The sequence below is a fragment of the Vipera berus genome (assembly GCF_964194415.1).
Source record: "Vipera berus genome assembly, chromosome: 12".
In the NCBI taxonomy this organism is placed as follows: Eukaryota; Metazoa; Chordata; class Lepidosauria; order Squamata; family Viperidae; genus Vipera; species Vipera berus.
Window position 1 is genome coordinate 18903164 of NC_138215.1, and position 16283 is coordinate 18919446.

At 43.1% G+C, this 16283-nt stretch overlaps 1 protein-coding gene across 2 annotated transcripts; it reads right to left on the minus strand.

Moving 5' to 3' along the window:
• Positions 1–434: 434 nt before the first annotated feature.
• Positions 435–13101, minus strand: TSPAN3 (tetraspanin 3). 2 transcript variants are annotated; one of them, XM_081337293.1, is made up of 8 exons: positions 12955–13101; positions 5973–6164; positions 5025–5099; positions 4188–4301; positions 4015–4116; positions 2614–2766; positions 1434–1517; positions 435–986 (listed from the first exon to the last, which is right to left on the minus strand). In XM_081337293.1, exons 1-8 carry the CDS (start codon positions 13015–13017, stop codon positions 894–896), a joined length of 876 nt encoding a protein of 291 aa, XP_081193419.1. In that variant the 5' UTR covers positions 13018–13101; the 3' UTR covers positions 435–893. The 2 variants fall into 2 exon arrangements, with proteins under 2 accessions (XP_081193419.1, XP_081193420.1); XM_081337294.1 differs by lacking the exon at positions 4188–4301.
• Between the last annotated feature and the right edge of the window lie 3182 nt (positions 13102–16283).

Here is a 16283-nt window from a genome sequence, read left to right on the forward strand (position 1 = left end):
TTAAAATTCATCTGTATAAGTCATTGTACAGTGTATGGAAAACAGTGCGGCACTGGATAAAACTCTCAAAAACGACGCTTAAAAAGGTTAACCATGGTTTAGTTTGGGGGAGATGTACAGAAGATTTATTTAATTTGGTTTCCTATTTCCTATTTACATTTCACTTTATCACATTCTACTTTACTACTCTAGGATAACAAGTCACTCGATACAGAGACAGACCCATTATAGTAAAAAAAAAAATCATTATAGAACAGTAGTGCGGACATTACACTCCTGAAAAAGCCAGCTCGTATTTTTTTAAAACACACTAAAGTTCGGAAGGTTTGTTCATTTGAATTTAAGGAAGTCGAGAGATGCACTAATAGGATTCTAAAATTCTGATTAGTAGTCGTTTCATAGTGTTCTGGACTGGACTTAATGCTTTGCTTTAAAAAAAAACAAACAACCCAAGACAAAAACACCGGTGAGAGGCAAGCAGCAGCAGAATTAAATCTCACAAAATTAAGGTGACTTCCCTCGCACAACTCTGACTGGTGATGCCACCCAGCACACTCTGAAGGACGTAAGAATAAATCACTGCACCCTTTTTAAGCCACAGTTAGGTCACCCGTAGCTTTCATGCCATTTAAAATAAAACGGTTAAAAAACTAGTGTTATTTGGTGGGGCTGCCGTGGACAGGGAAGTGGGAAGCTGGCCAAAGGCGTGGGAGTCGGTAATATGGAAGGGACTGAAAGCCAATTGCCCGTCACCGGTGGAGGTGCTAATTGTCCAGGTTTAGGAAAAGGGTGATTGCTGCCAAGTCAGTCAGTGGAGCTACTGCGGCCGGCAACGCTGCCAAGCTGGCCTCTGAGCAGAGGAAACGGACTCCACGCTTCGCCCACGGCTTCTTCTAGGCGTAAGTTCCCCCGGTGATGAGCAACTCGTAAGCAGGATCCCGGCTCCTCCTGCAGAGGACAACGCAGGCGCAGAGCATGCCCAGCAGCTAAGAGGGGGAAGAGAAGGAGACGGAGTACTGAGCAGCACCATTTAAATTTAAGAATTGGCTTTTGCCAAGCTGACCGGGGACGCAGAGACATGATGACGCAGATTCCAGCCTACTTTGCCTCAGGGACATCTGGCCTCTACCCTTGCTCGGTTCTGCAGCCTGGAATTACTTTGGCCCCTGCCAGACAAGCCCCCTCAACAGTTGTAGTGTCCTGACATTTGTGTGCTTTGTGTCCAAGGCGCTATTTACACGGACCTTGAGAAAACACATCTGAGCTATAAATCCTGGAAATGACCTCATTTCACATTTTTACAAGGTTGTAATTATATTTTCTGCGCTCAACTATTTGCAACTTTTCAAGGGGCATTTATGCATCCAAGCAGAGAAAATTAAAAGAGTTTTATTTTTAATCTAAGTAGAACAAACCAGAGTGCTGAATCCTACCTGAATAGCAGCAAATGCCAAGGCAGCCCAGATAACGTACATCATGATCTCCTGTAGCTTCTTTACCACCAACACTTTACACCCCTGAAAAACGAAAGAGTCTGTCAGTTGAGGAAACAATGTTTCAAGCTTATTAATGCTGCATTCTGGAACAGCTGCAATCTCCCAACACTTCGATAGCCACGTAATTTATAAAATGTACATTTTAATGTATTTTTTTATATGTATGAGGGCAGTAGTGGCAGTCGTTTCTAACTAAGCGTAGTAAAGGTAAATAAAAAAAATAGAACATAAATAATACAACACACACAACACACACAACATAAGCAGGTACCGGTAAAATATAATAATCAAGGCAAAACGTTTCCTAATATAACAATAGAAAGCAAATTTAATTACTGCCATCATGCCCCAACCCAAGATGTAGGAACTATATTATATGCAGTACATTATAAGGGTGGCATTGTGGCCTAGTGGCACTCGCCTCTCACTCGGCAGTTCAATCCTAGGTCGGGGCAGAGGTTTCTATCCTAATTTGAAAAGGAAAAAGATCTGCTAGCAACTCCGTAGGGCATCAGGAAGGGCATCTGGCCAGTAAACGCTCAGCTCCGTCCAGTTGCCCTGACCCTACCTCAAATTAAGGGATTACAAGGTCATAAAAGGGAGCTTTATTTGCAATATATTATAAAAGGGCTGGAACAGTAGCAGAATGGCATGGACAAGAGTGGAAAAATAGCACTGAACGCTGCCTCTTATAAAAAATTTATAAATGTCCCAATTCTCCAAGGTGGCACACAAATATTTTCAAAATGAAGGCCTCTAAAACAGGGGTCCCCAACCTTGGCAACTTTAAGACTTGTGGACTTCAACTCCCAGAATTCCCCAGCCAGCCATGCTAGCTGGGGAATTCTGGGAGTTGAAGTCCACAAGTCTTAAAAGTTGCCAAGGTTGGGGACCCCTGCTCTAAAAGAATGAAGCCTATATAGAGAGGGCACGGCCAACTTATATAGAGATGACCACTTGATTTCTAATTAAAAAACAGGACCTTAATTAACAGAGCTACAATGGTATGGTTATTGTGCTGGATTTAAACGAAGATCTGGAGTTGCGCAAATCCTTAAATCTCCTTCCAACATAAGCTTTTATCGAAAACCCGGCAAAACGAAGACCAGATGGTAACCTCAGAATAAAGGTCTGTAGGACGAGCTAAGCTTCCCGTGCAGTTGCTGACGGAGGCCTTGCAACAGCTGAGGGGCACGCTGTGGTTTTTCGTTTCTTTGAACCAGGCGGTCGATTCCCAGTCGGTGAAGTTGTGGATCCCACAGCAGTGTAGCTGCAACAGAATGCATCCAGAAAACGAAAGGCAGCTCTTGAGAAGTCATGCAATACTTTCAAGGCACAAGATTAACTCAAACACGGATATCCAACCTTTGCCACTTTTTAAGACCCGTGGACTTCAACTCCTAGAATTTCCCAGCCAGCTAAATAAATAAATAACAACCCCCCACACACAATTTTTTGGGGCAGGAGGACTGGATATCTCTTATTTGCAATTATATCTAATTCTGCCCAAACCACAGAGTCTTCTCCCCTTTTTAAAATGACTTGGAACGTTTACAAAGGCTGTTTCAAAACACACAGCATCATCTGAGGCATGTCATGTTTTCTCCCCCAGCTGCATTTCTGCAGAGTCTGTCATTATCACAGATGTTGCCCTCCATCCGCTTAAAGAATCCGCACGTGGCAAGGCTTGTTTTCTGCCCCCCCCCCCCACTTCAGATACCCACAAACAAGCAAGATCTTCCTCCAGGGGAAGAGGAGAGCATACTCTCAACTCCCCGGCAATTTTCAAAGAGGATTTAAAAATGGATAAAACCAAATTAAACCAGAAATAAGCTTAATGCTAAAATCTTAATAGATGCATTGATTCGTTAATAAATGGAATTTATTCTTTACAGGGTAGTCCTCGCTTAGAGACTACAATTTGGCACAGGCAACTCTGTCGCCAAGCACCAGGGAGGCTAAGTGGAAGTGACAGGTTTTACAATGTAATTTCCCATTTGGTTGTTAAGTCAATCACTGCGGTCATAAAGCGAGACATCATGGGGCGGCGACTTGGGGCTTTACTTCTGCTTCCCCCGTGATTGGCTTGTCGCAAGCTGGCTAGAAACCATGCTAACGGTGACCATGTGATCACAGGATGTTGCGACAGCTGTAAACACGAGGGCTCGTTGCAAAGCTGTTGTTTTTAACACCGTCACAACTTTGAATGGTTGTTCAATGAGACAGCAAGCACAACTCGTATCAGTACATGCAGCCTAAGCTGCCTTCCGGTACCCCAAAGTCTATACCCAATTCCCACTAACATCTGGGCCTGGCCCACGCTGCCTCTGACTGCCGCAGAGAAGGCCGAAACACATCAGCAAGAAGGGTGGAGAGACGGTTTCCTGAGGACAGAAAAGGAAGGAAGCAAGCTTCCTTACATCATCTAGTACCCCTGGGGTCATGGGAAGGGCCTGTACTGGTGGAAAACAATTTCTGTACCTTTGGCACCAACAGCTGTGTTTGTATTGGCGCTTACCTGCCTCTGCACATAATCAATCGCCCGGCTGGCAGCATCCGGGTTTGTTCCATTGTACGTGTCGTACACTTTCTTAATGCTGTGATCTACTTCGGCCTCCACCTGATAGAACAAACACAGGTTAAAATTTCTCTCTGTGGGCAGGTGGAGCCTGCTACCCCATCCAAACTGACCCAGTGCTTTGCAGAAAGGCTTTGTGTGGGGGTGGCTCTATAGGGCTTCTCGAATGCTATCATTTGTCTTCTTGAGATCTCCTCGCCAAGGTCTGCTTTCTGTATCCCACAGGTCTAGAGCACAGGTCTGCAACCTGCGGCTCCGGAGCCGCATGCGGCTCTTTCAGCCGTCTCCTGCGGCTCCCAGTCCTCTGCCATGTGCAGTCCAAAAAAAAAAAGTGGGACTAAAAAAGTTCAACCAATCAATTCAAATATGCAGGGTAGGTGCATATCTCGCCTTGGCTCCACTCTTCAGCCAAACCCTGTTCTGCGCATGCACGCATGTATGCGCATGTGCACACATTTTTTGCGGCTCCCAGTTTTTCCTTTTCTGAGGGAACCGGTTCCGAGTGGCTCTTTTACTGTTTCAGGTTGCTGACCCCTGGTCTAGAGGGACAAATGGGTTGAATGCTGGGCATTTTCTCCTATCCGCGTTGCTACATTTCTGAAGCTGGTCAAAGTCTCTATGTTCCCGGACACCCTTAAAAGCAGCAAAGTCCCCAAGGATTTATTTCAGAGCTTTAACAAACATTTTCTACAGGACTTTAAGACTTTTTTTAAAAAGGGAAGGAAAATCCGTATTTTAAACCCTTGTTGTAAAGCATTCAACTGCTTGGTTTACAACATTAATGAACCCCGAGGATTTCTGATTACTTCTCAAGAAGCACGTTGCTTTTAATTTAATCCAAGAACATCCCACAATTTTGCTTCGCAGAACCACAGCTGGTATCAAAAGCTTGAATAAAGCTACCAGAGCTAATTATGTATCAGCACTTCAGAAGAGAGATAAATAATTACCTTTGCTCGGTAGATGTAGCCCAGAACCACTACCACCACTTCTGTGATGAAAACCAACAGAAGGATGATCACAAACTGGAAGAAAGAAATAAAATTTATGTTCATTCACAAGCATAACGAAATATACGCATTGCTATCTTGGGCTGTTGGTCCATTCCCTTCAAGTGAAGGCACAAAGGTGGACTCTCTAGCTGAACCATTATCTTTCAACTTAAAAACGACACAGCAAGAGCAGGCTATAGTAATACCCAGGAAGTCAACGGGAATAAGAACCAGGCATTTATCAGACTGTTTTTAGTTGATCAGGAAGCCAGCGTGACAACATAAGAAGCTAAACTGCTCACCAGGCTCCTAATCGTCAATTGTCTGCCCAATTCCTTGCAGGGCCTTATTTCTGTGATTTTCAACACGAATGAGCCTCTGACTACACACCTATTTTATAGGACCAAATTCTTAAGGTATTTGGAAGCGTTTATGTATTGTTCATCTAAAAAAACTGATAAAAACAGCTTTGCTTCTTGTTTTGCTGCTGAAGATTGTTTTTAAAAAAGGGGACTGTTTTATTATTCATATCACAAGAACATCATCAAAGGCTGACTAACTGGGGAGGGGGGGGCAGAACAGCGCAGGACTGCCTACATTAATGTATAATGGGCTTTCTAGCATTTCAAACAGAGTTACACCCCCCCTTGAGCTAGAGATATCTGAATGGAATCCGATATGCCTTGTAGGCAGTCTGATGCTTTACCCATGAATAAGATGCATCTTTCTGCTGCTTTAATGTCAGATGTCAATGTCAGATGCATCTTTCTGCTGCTTTAACCAGGTTATAGTCAGCTGTAGGAGCTGACGGCCAAGCAAAAATGTACAAAGTCAGCTGGATTGGTGTGTGTGTGTGTCCAGAGAAAGCCCATAAAACAGGAAATTGCTTCCTGATATTAAACTTACCGTGGCGAGGCCACAGCGGCTTTCCCGAATTGTGGCACAGCAGCCAATCAGACCGATGATAAATAAAAGTGTTCCCACCGCTATGATGACCACTGCAGGGATGAGCGTGTAGACATCTTCAAAGAAGTGATCGTAGTCATCGTAGGTGATGAAGACGTAAGCTCCCACGTAGCACAGGATGCCTGCAGCAGCCTAGGAAACAAAGAAAAATAAAAGCCACTCAGAAGACCTTCTTGGTCTACCATTAAGGCTGACCCGGATTTTGTAAGGTAAAGTTTGGAAGAGGGGGGTTGGGGGCAGGAGGGTTTCTCTGTTATTCCGTGCTTTGTAATTCGCATTAGGCAATTCCACAGTGGCAACAAGTACAGTTACAGGCTAATGGTTAAATCTGACGGTAACTGTGACCTATCATTTGAATTGGTATGAAGATGCCCTTAACCGATACGCCCGCATTTCATTTTTCATTCAATATCAGTGGAAATAAGGACACACAACCGAAGTGTTACTACCCAAACTACTGAGAAAGAACTTTTCAAACCAAGAAAAAACATCAATTGGCCCCTTCCCCCCCCCGCCCCCCTCTGTTTTTTACTGCAGCTAAGACAGGAGTAGACTTAAAATTCACATCACTAATCTCAACATATGTTTGGAAGGAAACCACCCTTTTCTGACCTGGGAAGGAATCAAAAGCACATGGCGACATTAAAGCAGAAACATTTCCCTATATGGCAGAGAAGTTTCAAGATTATGAGTTAAATCACACCACCAACTTTGTCCAAATGCTTATCGACGATCGGTGTGCATAAACTTGTACAAACTTGCAAGTATAGTTGCAGAGTCAGATCCTGGACTAGGTTGGGAAAAAAAACCTGCCAGTTAAGTCTTAGATCGGTTGCCAATTACTCCAGATGTTCTTCAGATGGAGGAAAGCTGTGCTCACACACGTTATGCCACAACTTAATTATGGTTTATTGAATAAGTCAACACTGACTGGCACAAATACTCAACTATAAACAACGGTTTACGAGCTACAATCACTTAAGTTCACACAACACAATACAGTAAGCCAAACTCAAAAGCCAAGCATGTGCATTCTGTGTGAGCCAAATAAGGTACAACAGCTTCCGACATATGGTGTCTAAGCAAGGATCAAAGATTAACTCAGCAATGATTCATCAGCCACGAATCAGTTGCTGAGGCTTTTAATCTCTCTATTTATAGTATTGTGACAGTAACATAAAATGGAATGGACCCATTCCCATGAGCATGAATTAATACAGCCAATGGTTTTTGTACACAGTCAACCAAGAAATTCAAATTTTTAGAGTGCAGCATTTTAAGATCTTTCGGATTTGAGAACCAGCCAAGAGATGGGGAATACTATAATTATTAACGGTTGCCTAGCAACGGAGCACAAAAATAACTTGTTAATGGTATCATCTCCCTCATCATTAGAGATGCTGGTTGGCGAAGAAAAAAGAAAAGAAAAGAGGAAAGCCTAGAAAGATTCTGAAGCAGTCGCCTCTCATCCTTCTGTACCTTAATGACATATCTGTATTTTTTGCCATCACAGAGAAAGTCTCAGTTAAGATTATCAGGTTCTAATTCATTTCGGCACTAATTTGTTAGAATTCCTTACAGGAAAAAATAATTCGTTGTATAACTTTATAAAAATCAATAAGCGTTTAACAAAACGTGATCTGTCTGACATCACGTCAAACTAAAGAAGACACAGAATCTGTGACTTTGCATTAATGCAGTACTGTAATTAGAGCATCTTATGCAAGCTTTCATTTGTTTCTGCGTACAGATTTTGTTTTCCTATTTTACAACCGGGCACAATGTAACCTACTCATGACAGCTCCTATTTCTGTCTCTCTGAGCTACTTGAAGGATGTATTTGAAATTTTTTAAAAAAATGTTCCTGAAGGTGAATTCTTCTGGATATGACCGACGGCTTAGCCAGGTCAGTATTTGGTTTTCCTTACGTGCCTGACCAGTTTTTGGAAAGCCAACACACAAAACAGTCTTTCATTGACTTTCTCAGCAACTGGCATTCGAAAACACAACATTTTTGAACGTCAGGACTGGAAAAAGAGGGTAGAAATGATCAACATCAGTCAGAACAGTTATCAGTTACAAAGGCATTTTTCTCAAGAAAGGCCCACTTTGTTAAGGGCCGAGATAAAGTGCCCCAATGCGAGCAAAATAAAGAGAGAGGTATGCAGAGAGAGGGAGATCTTAACAATGCCCTTATTCTCTGCTGTGCTCGGTCACGTGGCTTTGTAATCTGAACTGGATCTTCAGCCCTACCAGGTTCCCGGATCTACAAAGGAAATCACCTTCCAAGATGGTTATGCAATTCAAAACGGCTATGAAAAAGTATCTGGAGAAATGCTTAGATCGACACATTTACTGATGCATTTCAAGCAACGATGGCCCATTGTTCCCAATTAAGGACTCTCCAAAAACTGTTCAAATTACGTTTGGCGAGAACATTAGTAGCGGTTCTCAAGTTTCTATCTAGTAATAATTCATGGATTCGGAGCCCAATGAAACTTGTTCATCGATGCAGCCCTAGGCTTTAGTCTCGTGGTGAGCTGAGGTACGTACATGTGACAGTATTTATACGTTTTTCTGGAAAACGGCCACTCAGAAGTGGTTCGGGTACAATCCAAATTTTGTGACACGCTATATGAAAACTAGGGATGCGGTGGCTCAGTGGGTTAGGACGCTGAGCTTGTCGATCAGAAGGTCGGCAGTTTGGTGGGTCGAATCCCAAGTGCCGCGTAGCAGAGTGAGCGCCTGTTACTCATCCCAGCTTCTGCCAACCTAGCAGTTTGAAAGCACGTAAAAATGCAAGTAGAAAAATAGGGACCACTACGGTGGGAAGGTAACAGCGTTCCGTGCGCCTTTGGCGTCTAGTCATGCCGGCCACATGACCACGGAGATGTCCTCGGACAAGCGCTGGCTCTTCGGCTTTGAAACAGAGATGAGCACCGGCCCCTAGAGTCGGAAACGACTAGCACGCATGTGCAGGGGAACCTTTACCTTTACCTTTATATGAAAACTAACTTGGCCATGTTTTAAAACCTATGTTCAGATCAGGTAAGGTCTTAGGCATGCTAACCGATGAAAGGCTAGGTGGGCAATACTTCCTTTATGAAAAATAAAATAAAATCTTAGGCATGTGGGCCGATCTAACAATACTATATTTTCATTCAAAGGACTACTTTTCACACAAACATTTTAGCAAGCTATGTGAAAAATTAGCAGCAGTAATTAGGTTTTAATGCAGTATTTTTTTTCATAAACCCTTAACTGATACTGATGATTTGTGCCTGCTACTTCAAGCATTTCTAAGTTGCCCTGGGAATTATACCATATAATTCACTTTCAGGAATACTAGAGTCACAGAAAATGAACTTAGAAAAATGCCCCGGTCATTGTTTTTCTAGTAAATAAACAACTCTGTGAAGGAAAATCTATATTATAGACCACTGTCTGTTTAACTATCCTCACCGAAATGTACCATTTAGCACTTTCAGGATGATTTAAGAACATCTAAAAGTACTTCCTGCTCACTGACTTATTTCTTAAAGCATAGCAAGCCGTGTTTTAACTTTTTACAGTATTAAACATTTGTTCAGCACATGAAATTTCATTTAGCTTATGATAATTCTGTCCAAAACCATCTTTGTGGTCTAAAAACAAAAAACAGAACTTATCAGAAAAATCACATGTGTTTCCACTTGCAGTATTTGCTGAGTATGCAGTTACTTTGTTTTTGCAAAACACACAAATCTTATTCGTAAGCCTTACCAAGAAGGCCAAAAATTACACAATCATACAAAAGAAATGTTTGGGTGTTTTATAACACTACTTTAAAATCTCAACATTATCCCCATTATGGCTGGCTGGGGAATTCTGGAAATTGAAGTCCACAAGTCTTAAAATTGCCAAGGCTGGAGGCCCCTGTTCTAGAGAACGTAGCCCGAGTCTCAAGTATGTGTGCTCTGTCACAAAAGTGATATCTAAACCAGGTTAATTACCTTTATCTGATATACTTAGAACACAGTCCATGTTATGTTTAAAGAGAATTTTTTTAAAAAAAAATCTGTTCAGACTAATCTAAGTGCATCATTAAGAATCAGGGTGATGTAATGGTGATATGTTGAATTAGAAGGGCACCCAGTTTTAATGTCCCCTTCAATCATGGAAGATCCTAGCTAACTTTAGACCAGTCATTTTCACTCAGCCCAACCTACAAGGCTGTTACAGGGAAAAACTGGAGGAAGAGGCGATCTGTAGGTCACCTTGAAGTCCTGAAAATAACACAGAATAAAATAGATATAATTAAGAGCCTTGTGAAGATAAAAGTTGCCATCAGAGTTCCTTTGCAGTTCTTTCATATCATTTTGAAAGTGCAGTCAAAAAACTAGACGACCAATCAGGGCTTTATCGGATATTTAGTTAATATACAAATAAGGGATATATCTATGGGAATAATCATTCATCAACGAAAAAGCTGGACACTAGCAATGACCGTTAAAAAAAAAGCATTACTCACAGCATTATTTTTGTTTGTGTAGCATTAAGGCCCTCTTTGCCCCTTTCTAAGGTCTATTTTTAAAATAGCTAGGAGATTGAATCTGGAATGACAGGAATTAAATTGCAACTCATCAGCTCCGTCTGCGCTGTGTTTATTTACTACCATGGTTTGAAGCTATGTTCTTTCAAGCAATCAGCTCTTGTTGCTCCTAAGTTCACAGCTCGATGCTTTTCCTCTCTTCTATCCAGCTTAACTGCATTCTTGCTGTACCAACACGCACACATCATTTTAATATGCTCTACAAATGCAGAACATTTCAAACTATTTTGAAATATCAAGGAACAAACTGAAATTTGACTGGAAGGAGCTCGTGTAAGCGGCAGAGATGGCCATCCTTGAGAAATGTGGTCTGTGCTGGCCCTTCATCAATTCGTATTTCTCTAGGCTGGGATTAACCCCAGAAGTTATCTGTTGCTAAGCAACCATGATGGGTTCCTGGTCTCTAAACTGAGGGAAGAAAAGCTGGAGCAAAGATGCGAAGCTAGATGGGAGAGGCCCAGATGGATTCACAGGAGGGGATCAGCTTTCCTTGCCAGCTTCAATAGCGCTGTTTACTATTCAACCTTACTTCTCCGTTCCTTATATATACAGGGTTCTTCTACAATGGCAAGGAAATTAGGAAATGAGACTCATACAAACAGTATAGCTCACAGCAGTATCTTCGGCATAGTGTAAAGTTCAAATGGCATCACTAACTAGGAGAAAATTTACTCTTGTGACCTCATACATAGCAATTTTCGATTAGTTGCTCTTTAGCAATTTCTGTGATCTTCTACATGCAGCACAAAAATAGCCCTGTCAGTCTATGGTCACAAAAAAATCAGGAGTCTGGCTGATTTCAAACGAACACATTTTATTAAAAGGCATTGGCTTCTATGATATGCAGCTCACACTATCGGTCTATGCATCCAATGAAGTCAGCTGCCGCTTTTAAAAACTTACACTATTTAATAAAAGGTGCTACCAGGCTTCTGAATGAGGAGGGGTCCTCGGTGCCATCTGAGTTTGGTTGTTTTCTTGCAGACGTTTCTTTACTCAAACTAGCGCTCTGATGATGTTACCGAGTTTGGGTAATGAAACATCTGCAAGAAAACTACCGTGCTCAGAGGGCCCCTCCTTTCAACCCTGAGCTGCAAATATTCTCCCTTATGGAGACTTCTGAATTTTCCTTCCAGAATAACAAAGAGCCATTTAGGCGGTCACGGCAACCACCAACCCAAACTCCCCGCTGCAGGACTCTAAATTAAATCCTCCCTGAGTGATGGCTGTCTAGCTGCCACTAAGAAAGGAGCCCCAGAATGAAAGGCAGGCAGCCTTGTGAGCCTTTTCCATTCTCTTCCCGAACCTTTTCATCTCCTTCCACTCCCTTGCCCAGATCTGCAGAGGCCAGATTAAAGCCCCAGACGGCTGATCTACTTTAAGGATGAACTGGATGCAGGGCTAAGGACGCTGCAGCAGCCTTCCCAAGGCTTGCAGTCCAGGCAGCTGGCTCTCCCTCTCCCCGAACCCTGTGAACTTTGACCCCACACCTTATTCATTTTCTCGCCTTAAAACACGGCTGCGGCCCATTCTTGTCTTGTCCATAAATAGAGAGCCGGGTCAGCTCTGTGCGGCCCAGGACCAGCAAAGCTGTAACCACCCAGAAACAATTAAGTAAAAAACAACAACCACAACAACAAAAAAACTGGCACCTCCCCCCACTCTCCTATGCCGGAGGGGATCAAGAGAGGGCATCAAGAAGAGTCAAACCCCCTTCCTGTGCGACTCTCAGGGGACCCCCCCTTTAAGGTAATAGCTTCTTTCATCCCTCCCAGCCCCCCCCCCCGAACATTTATTTACTTGAAAACCTGGACGAAGCCCCCTCCCTTTAAATAAAGCCAGCCAACTCTGGCCAGCTCACAACCAGCCACCGTAGAAACCCAGCAAGGATGAGCTCCAAAAAACCTGGCACCCCCCCCCACTTTCCGGGGGGCGGGGCGGGGGCTGAGGGGATGAAAGGGGGAAGCAAGAAGGGTCAAGCCCCCCCCTCACTTACGGGACCCTCGAGAGGACCCTCCTCTCTTCCCCCCCCCCTTAAGGGAGGACCGCGGGCCTTCTTTATCCCTCTCCTCCCCCCCCGGGGTCAACCCTGGGCCTGGTCCCCCTCCCCGTCAGGAAAGAGCGGGCTGGGGTGGGGGTCGCCCCCGGACTCCCCGGCCCCAAACCCTCCGAGGGCGGGAAGGAGAAGCCGAGAAGGGAGCCCCGAGGCGGGCGGGGAGACGAGGCCGCCCCTCCCCCCCAACGCCACCTGAGGCGCGGGCTCGAGCGAGGCCTGCTCCCCGCGAGGGCGGAAAGGAAGGGGGGCCCCCGCGAGCTCCCCGGGCCGCCTACCCAGAAAATGAGGTTGAGGAAGACGAGGACGGTCTTGGAGGAGGTGATGCCGCACTGCCCCATGGCCGCCGCCGTCCCGCGGCCTCCCGGGCCGCCTCAGCCGCCTCAGCCGCCGCTCTCAAGCTCCACCCCTGCCCGGGACCCGGATGGAGGCGGAGCCGCTTCGGGAGTGTGGGGGGGAGAAAGAGGAGGGCAGGGACTTAAAAATGGCCGCCGGCCTCGTCACTTGACGACGGCCCAGCTTGCGAGGCGAAGGGCGGGCCCGCCTACGTCTCCCACGTGATGCGGCGGGCTGCTGGGAATTGTAGTCCAGAGGAATGGAAGCCCCTTTGAGCCCGGATAGTTTTTGGGACTTACAACGCCCAACATTCCAAGCTGTTGGGCTCTTTTTTAAAATAATAATAATAATAATAATAATAATAATAATAATAATAATAATAATAATAATAATAATAATAATAATAATAATAATAATAATAATAATAATAATAATAATAATTATTTGTAATTCCCTGGGGAGTTTTGCAAAGCTGGGTTGTGGCTGCAGTATTGCTGCGGGGGGCGGGGTGTGTGGAAAGTGTCACATAATAATAATGATAATAAGTTGAGGAATTCTGGGAGGTGGTGTTCACTTCTCCTAAGGTAGCCAAGACTGAAAATCAGTTTTGCAATAGGTTTTCCTTACTCAGCTGCAGCATGCCCCGATTTTTATTTCAAATGACATCTTTTTTTATTCAAACTGCCCCTTTCGAAGCTCATGAAAGGAATATTCAGTGTCAAAAAAGAGAAGAAGACAGGTTATTTTTATACAGAGGGCCTCTAGACTGATGCACACAGGTTTGTGAAGGTTGCTACTTGGTGAAACGATCTTTGTGTAATGAGAAGAATAAAGCACGGCGTGGTGGTCGTGGATTTTACTTTGCTCTAAGAATTTGAGAGAATTCTTGGCTTCGGCCCTTTTGGAAAGGGTGGTTTGGAGAAGGCTAGCTACAATTTGATCTGTTGCCATCCCAGGAGGGGATAAACTGGGAAAAGAGCATTTTTCCCCCCCACCCACCCCGCAGGGGAGGAGGCATTACATTAGATCTGCCAAGGAGAAAATCAGTTCACAGCACTGGATGCCAAGATTCCCTGGGCTTTTGGTGTTGTTTTTTCAAGGGGCTTGACTGCATCTAAAATATCTCAGAGGGGATAATCCCACTCCTCCACTTTGATGGATTATGCCCTGAGCACAACAGAATTTAAATGAAATGGTGTACAGGAAAAGAAGCCTCGTAGTGGAGAAGAAGAATATATATTTTTTAACAACCGAGTCATGTAATTAACATTTATCACAAGGAGGCAAGGCACAACACACCTCAACAGCACAGATCTGCCAACTTAAATGTCCTGGGTGGTAAATGGATGAGGTTTTCTTTTTTAAAAAAAAATTGTCCAGGAGTTGCTTAAATCTTCTTCTTTGGTATTAAAACAAATCTTAAGATGGATTTTGGGTGTAAAGGGGAAAGTAAACAATTCCACCCTATTGGAGCTGATTAATCCATCTTCTGATTTGGCACAGAGGTCAAATAGTTGCATGGAAATGGGCTTTTCTGGCTAGTTAGTTAGCCCAGTTAACTGTTAACTGTGTTCCGCCTTGCAATTCCCTCTGGATTTCTGTTTAGCTATTGGAACGTGCGGATGTTGAATTGAGACGGGTCTCCTGCTAGGATGGCTGAGCTCAAATGTCAAGGGGTTAAATAGGGCACTTGCAATTTTTCTGAAGCTGCTCCTGCCATAAAAGTGAAACCAGCGCAATTCTTTATTCAACCTGCAAAACAGGTTAGCTGACTGATGGTATCAAAAGCTGTTGAGAGCGCCAGGGGTACATGCTACAGTTTACCACTCTCCGAATACAGTCTGGCTTTAGATCTGATTCCCAATAATGATGTGTAAACTCACCCATGGTTTCTTTATTCAGGAAAACAAAGCTTAAAAAAAGAGAGAACATTTTACCTTCACAGCTTATTTATTCACTGGAAAATTTTATCTCCTGTTTATTTCGATCTGAACTTCAGGAATCAAATGATTTATAAACCCGAAAGGTGTGCGTGTGGGGGATATAGCTTATAGTCTGTGTTTTAATTACTTCTGACAGATTTGAGCAAGTGATTATGCGATAATCTGATTACTGCCAAGAGGAAGCTGACATTTAAATAAAAGAGGACTAGGATGTACTCTTCTGTCAAGAATGGAGAGGCAGAATTTGAAATATAGCTTCTATGAAGCAATTCACAGACTGCTGTATATGGTGTTGACAATAAAAGTTGACAAGTTAAAAAATAAAAACAGGAAAGTATCCTGTTGCGAGACTTCCCATTAGTTAAGTTTTAGCTGCTTGACCTATTTTGCTAAGGAAAAAAAATACGTCATGAGTCAATGCTACAAGATGTGTTTGTTTGGTTTAAAGCTTGGATCTGAGGCTTTCTTAATATTATTTACCATATTGCAAGCAGAGCAAAAGTCATAGCAGATGCATTCTCTGAAAAATATCTGCTGGGCTATAAGGACCCTAAATTAAATATTTATAAAGAATGGAGGTATTTTCATATACTGTATGTACACAGTATACATATACCTATATGCTGGAAAAAAGTATACTACTTCTTTCCGTAGGAGTGAAACCTTCCGAGACTGCAAAGCTGTTTGCAATTTTCAACGTTTCAATGCTCTATTAATCTGTGCAAAAGTGGGTAAGGAAGGGCAGAAGGCTGCAGTTCAAAATATAGAACAAAAATCAAACTTCCCAACAAGGAAACATAACAAGTGTCAATAATGAAGGTTAACAAAAGGAACAGAGATAAAATGAGCAAGTGAACAAGGTAGTAACAGGGAAAAATATTTCTGTTTTAAGTTCATACACAATACAGAAGAAAAATGTGTGGCAGGGCAGAGATTTTTCCTTCTGTGTCCCCTAGATGGCACCCTGTCAATACATTTGGAAGGAACATGATTATTATTATTTTTTTTAAAAGCAAAACAAATCACAACAGCAGCTATATTTTAATACCATTAAACACATAAAAGAAATCTTGCCTAACTACATATTGGATTATGGTTTGAATGAGTTGCCTTTTCTTTTCAACTGGTTGAAATAGAAAACAGGAAAACCATTAGTACTAATGGTGATGAAGCTGAAATTACGTTTCCTCCTGAATCAAGGTGCATATTATGATCCTTGACATTTAAAGCCTTTCCTCTCTTGCTTTCTCCAGCGTTGTGGTGATACTTATAACAGCAGTGCGGTGTTTTTCAAATTTGGCAATTTTTAAGATATATGGATTTCAACT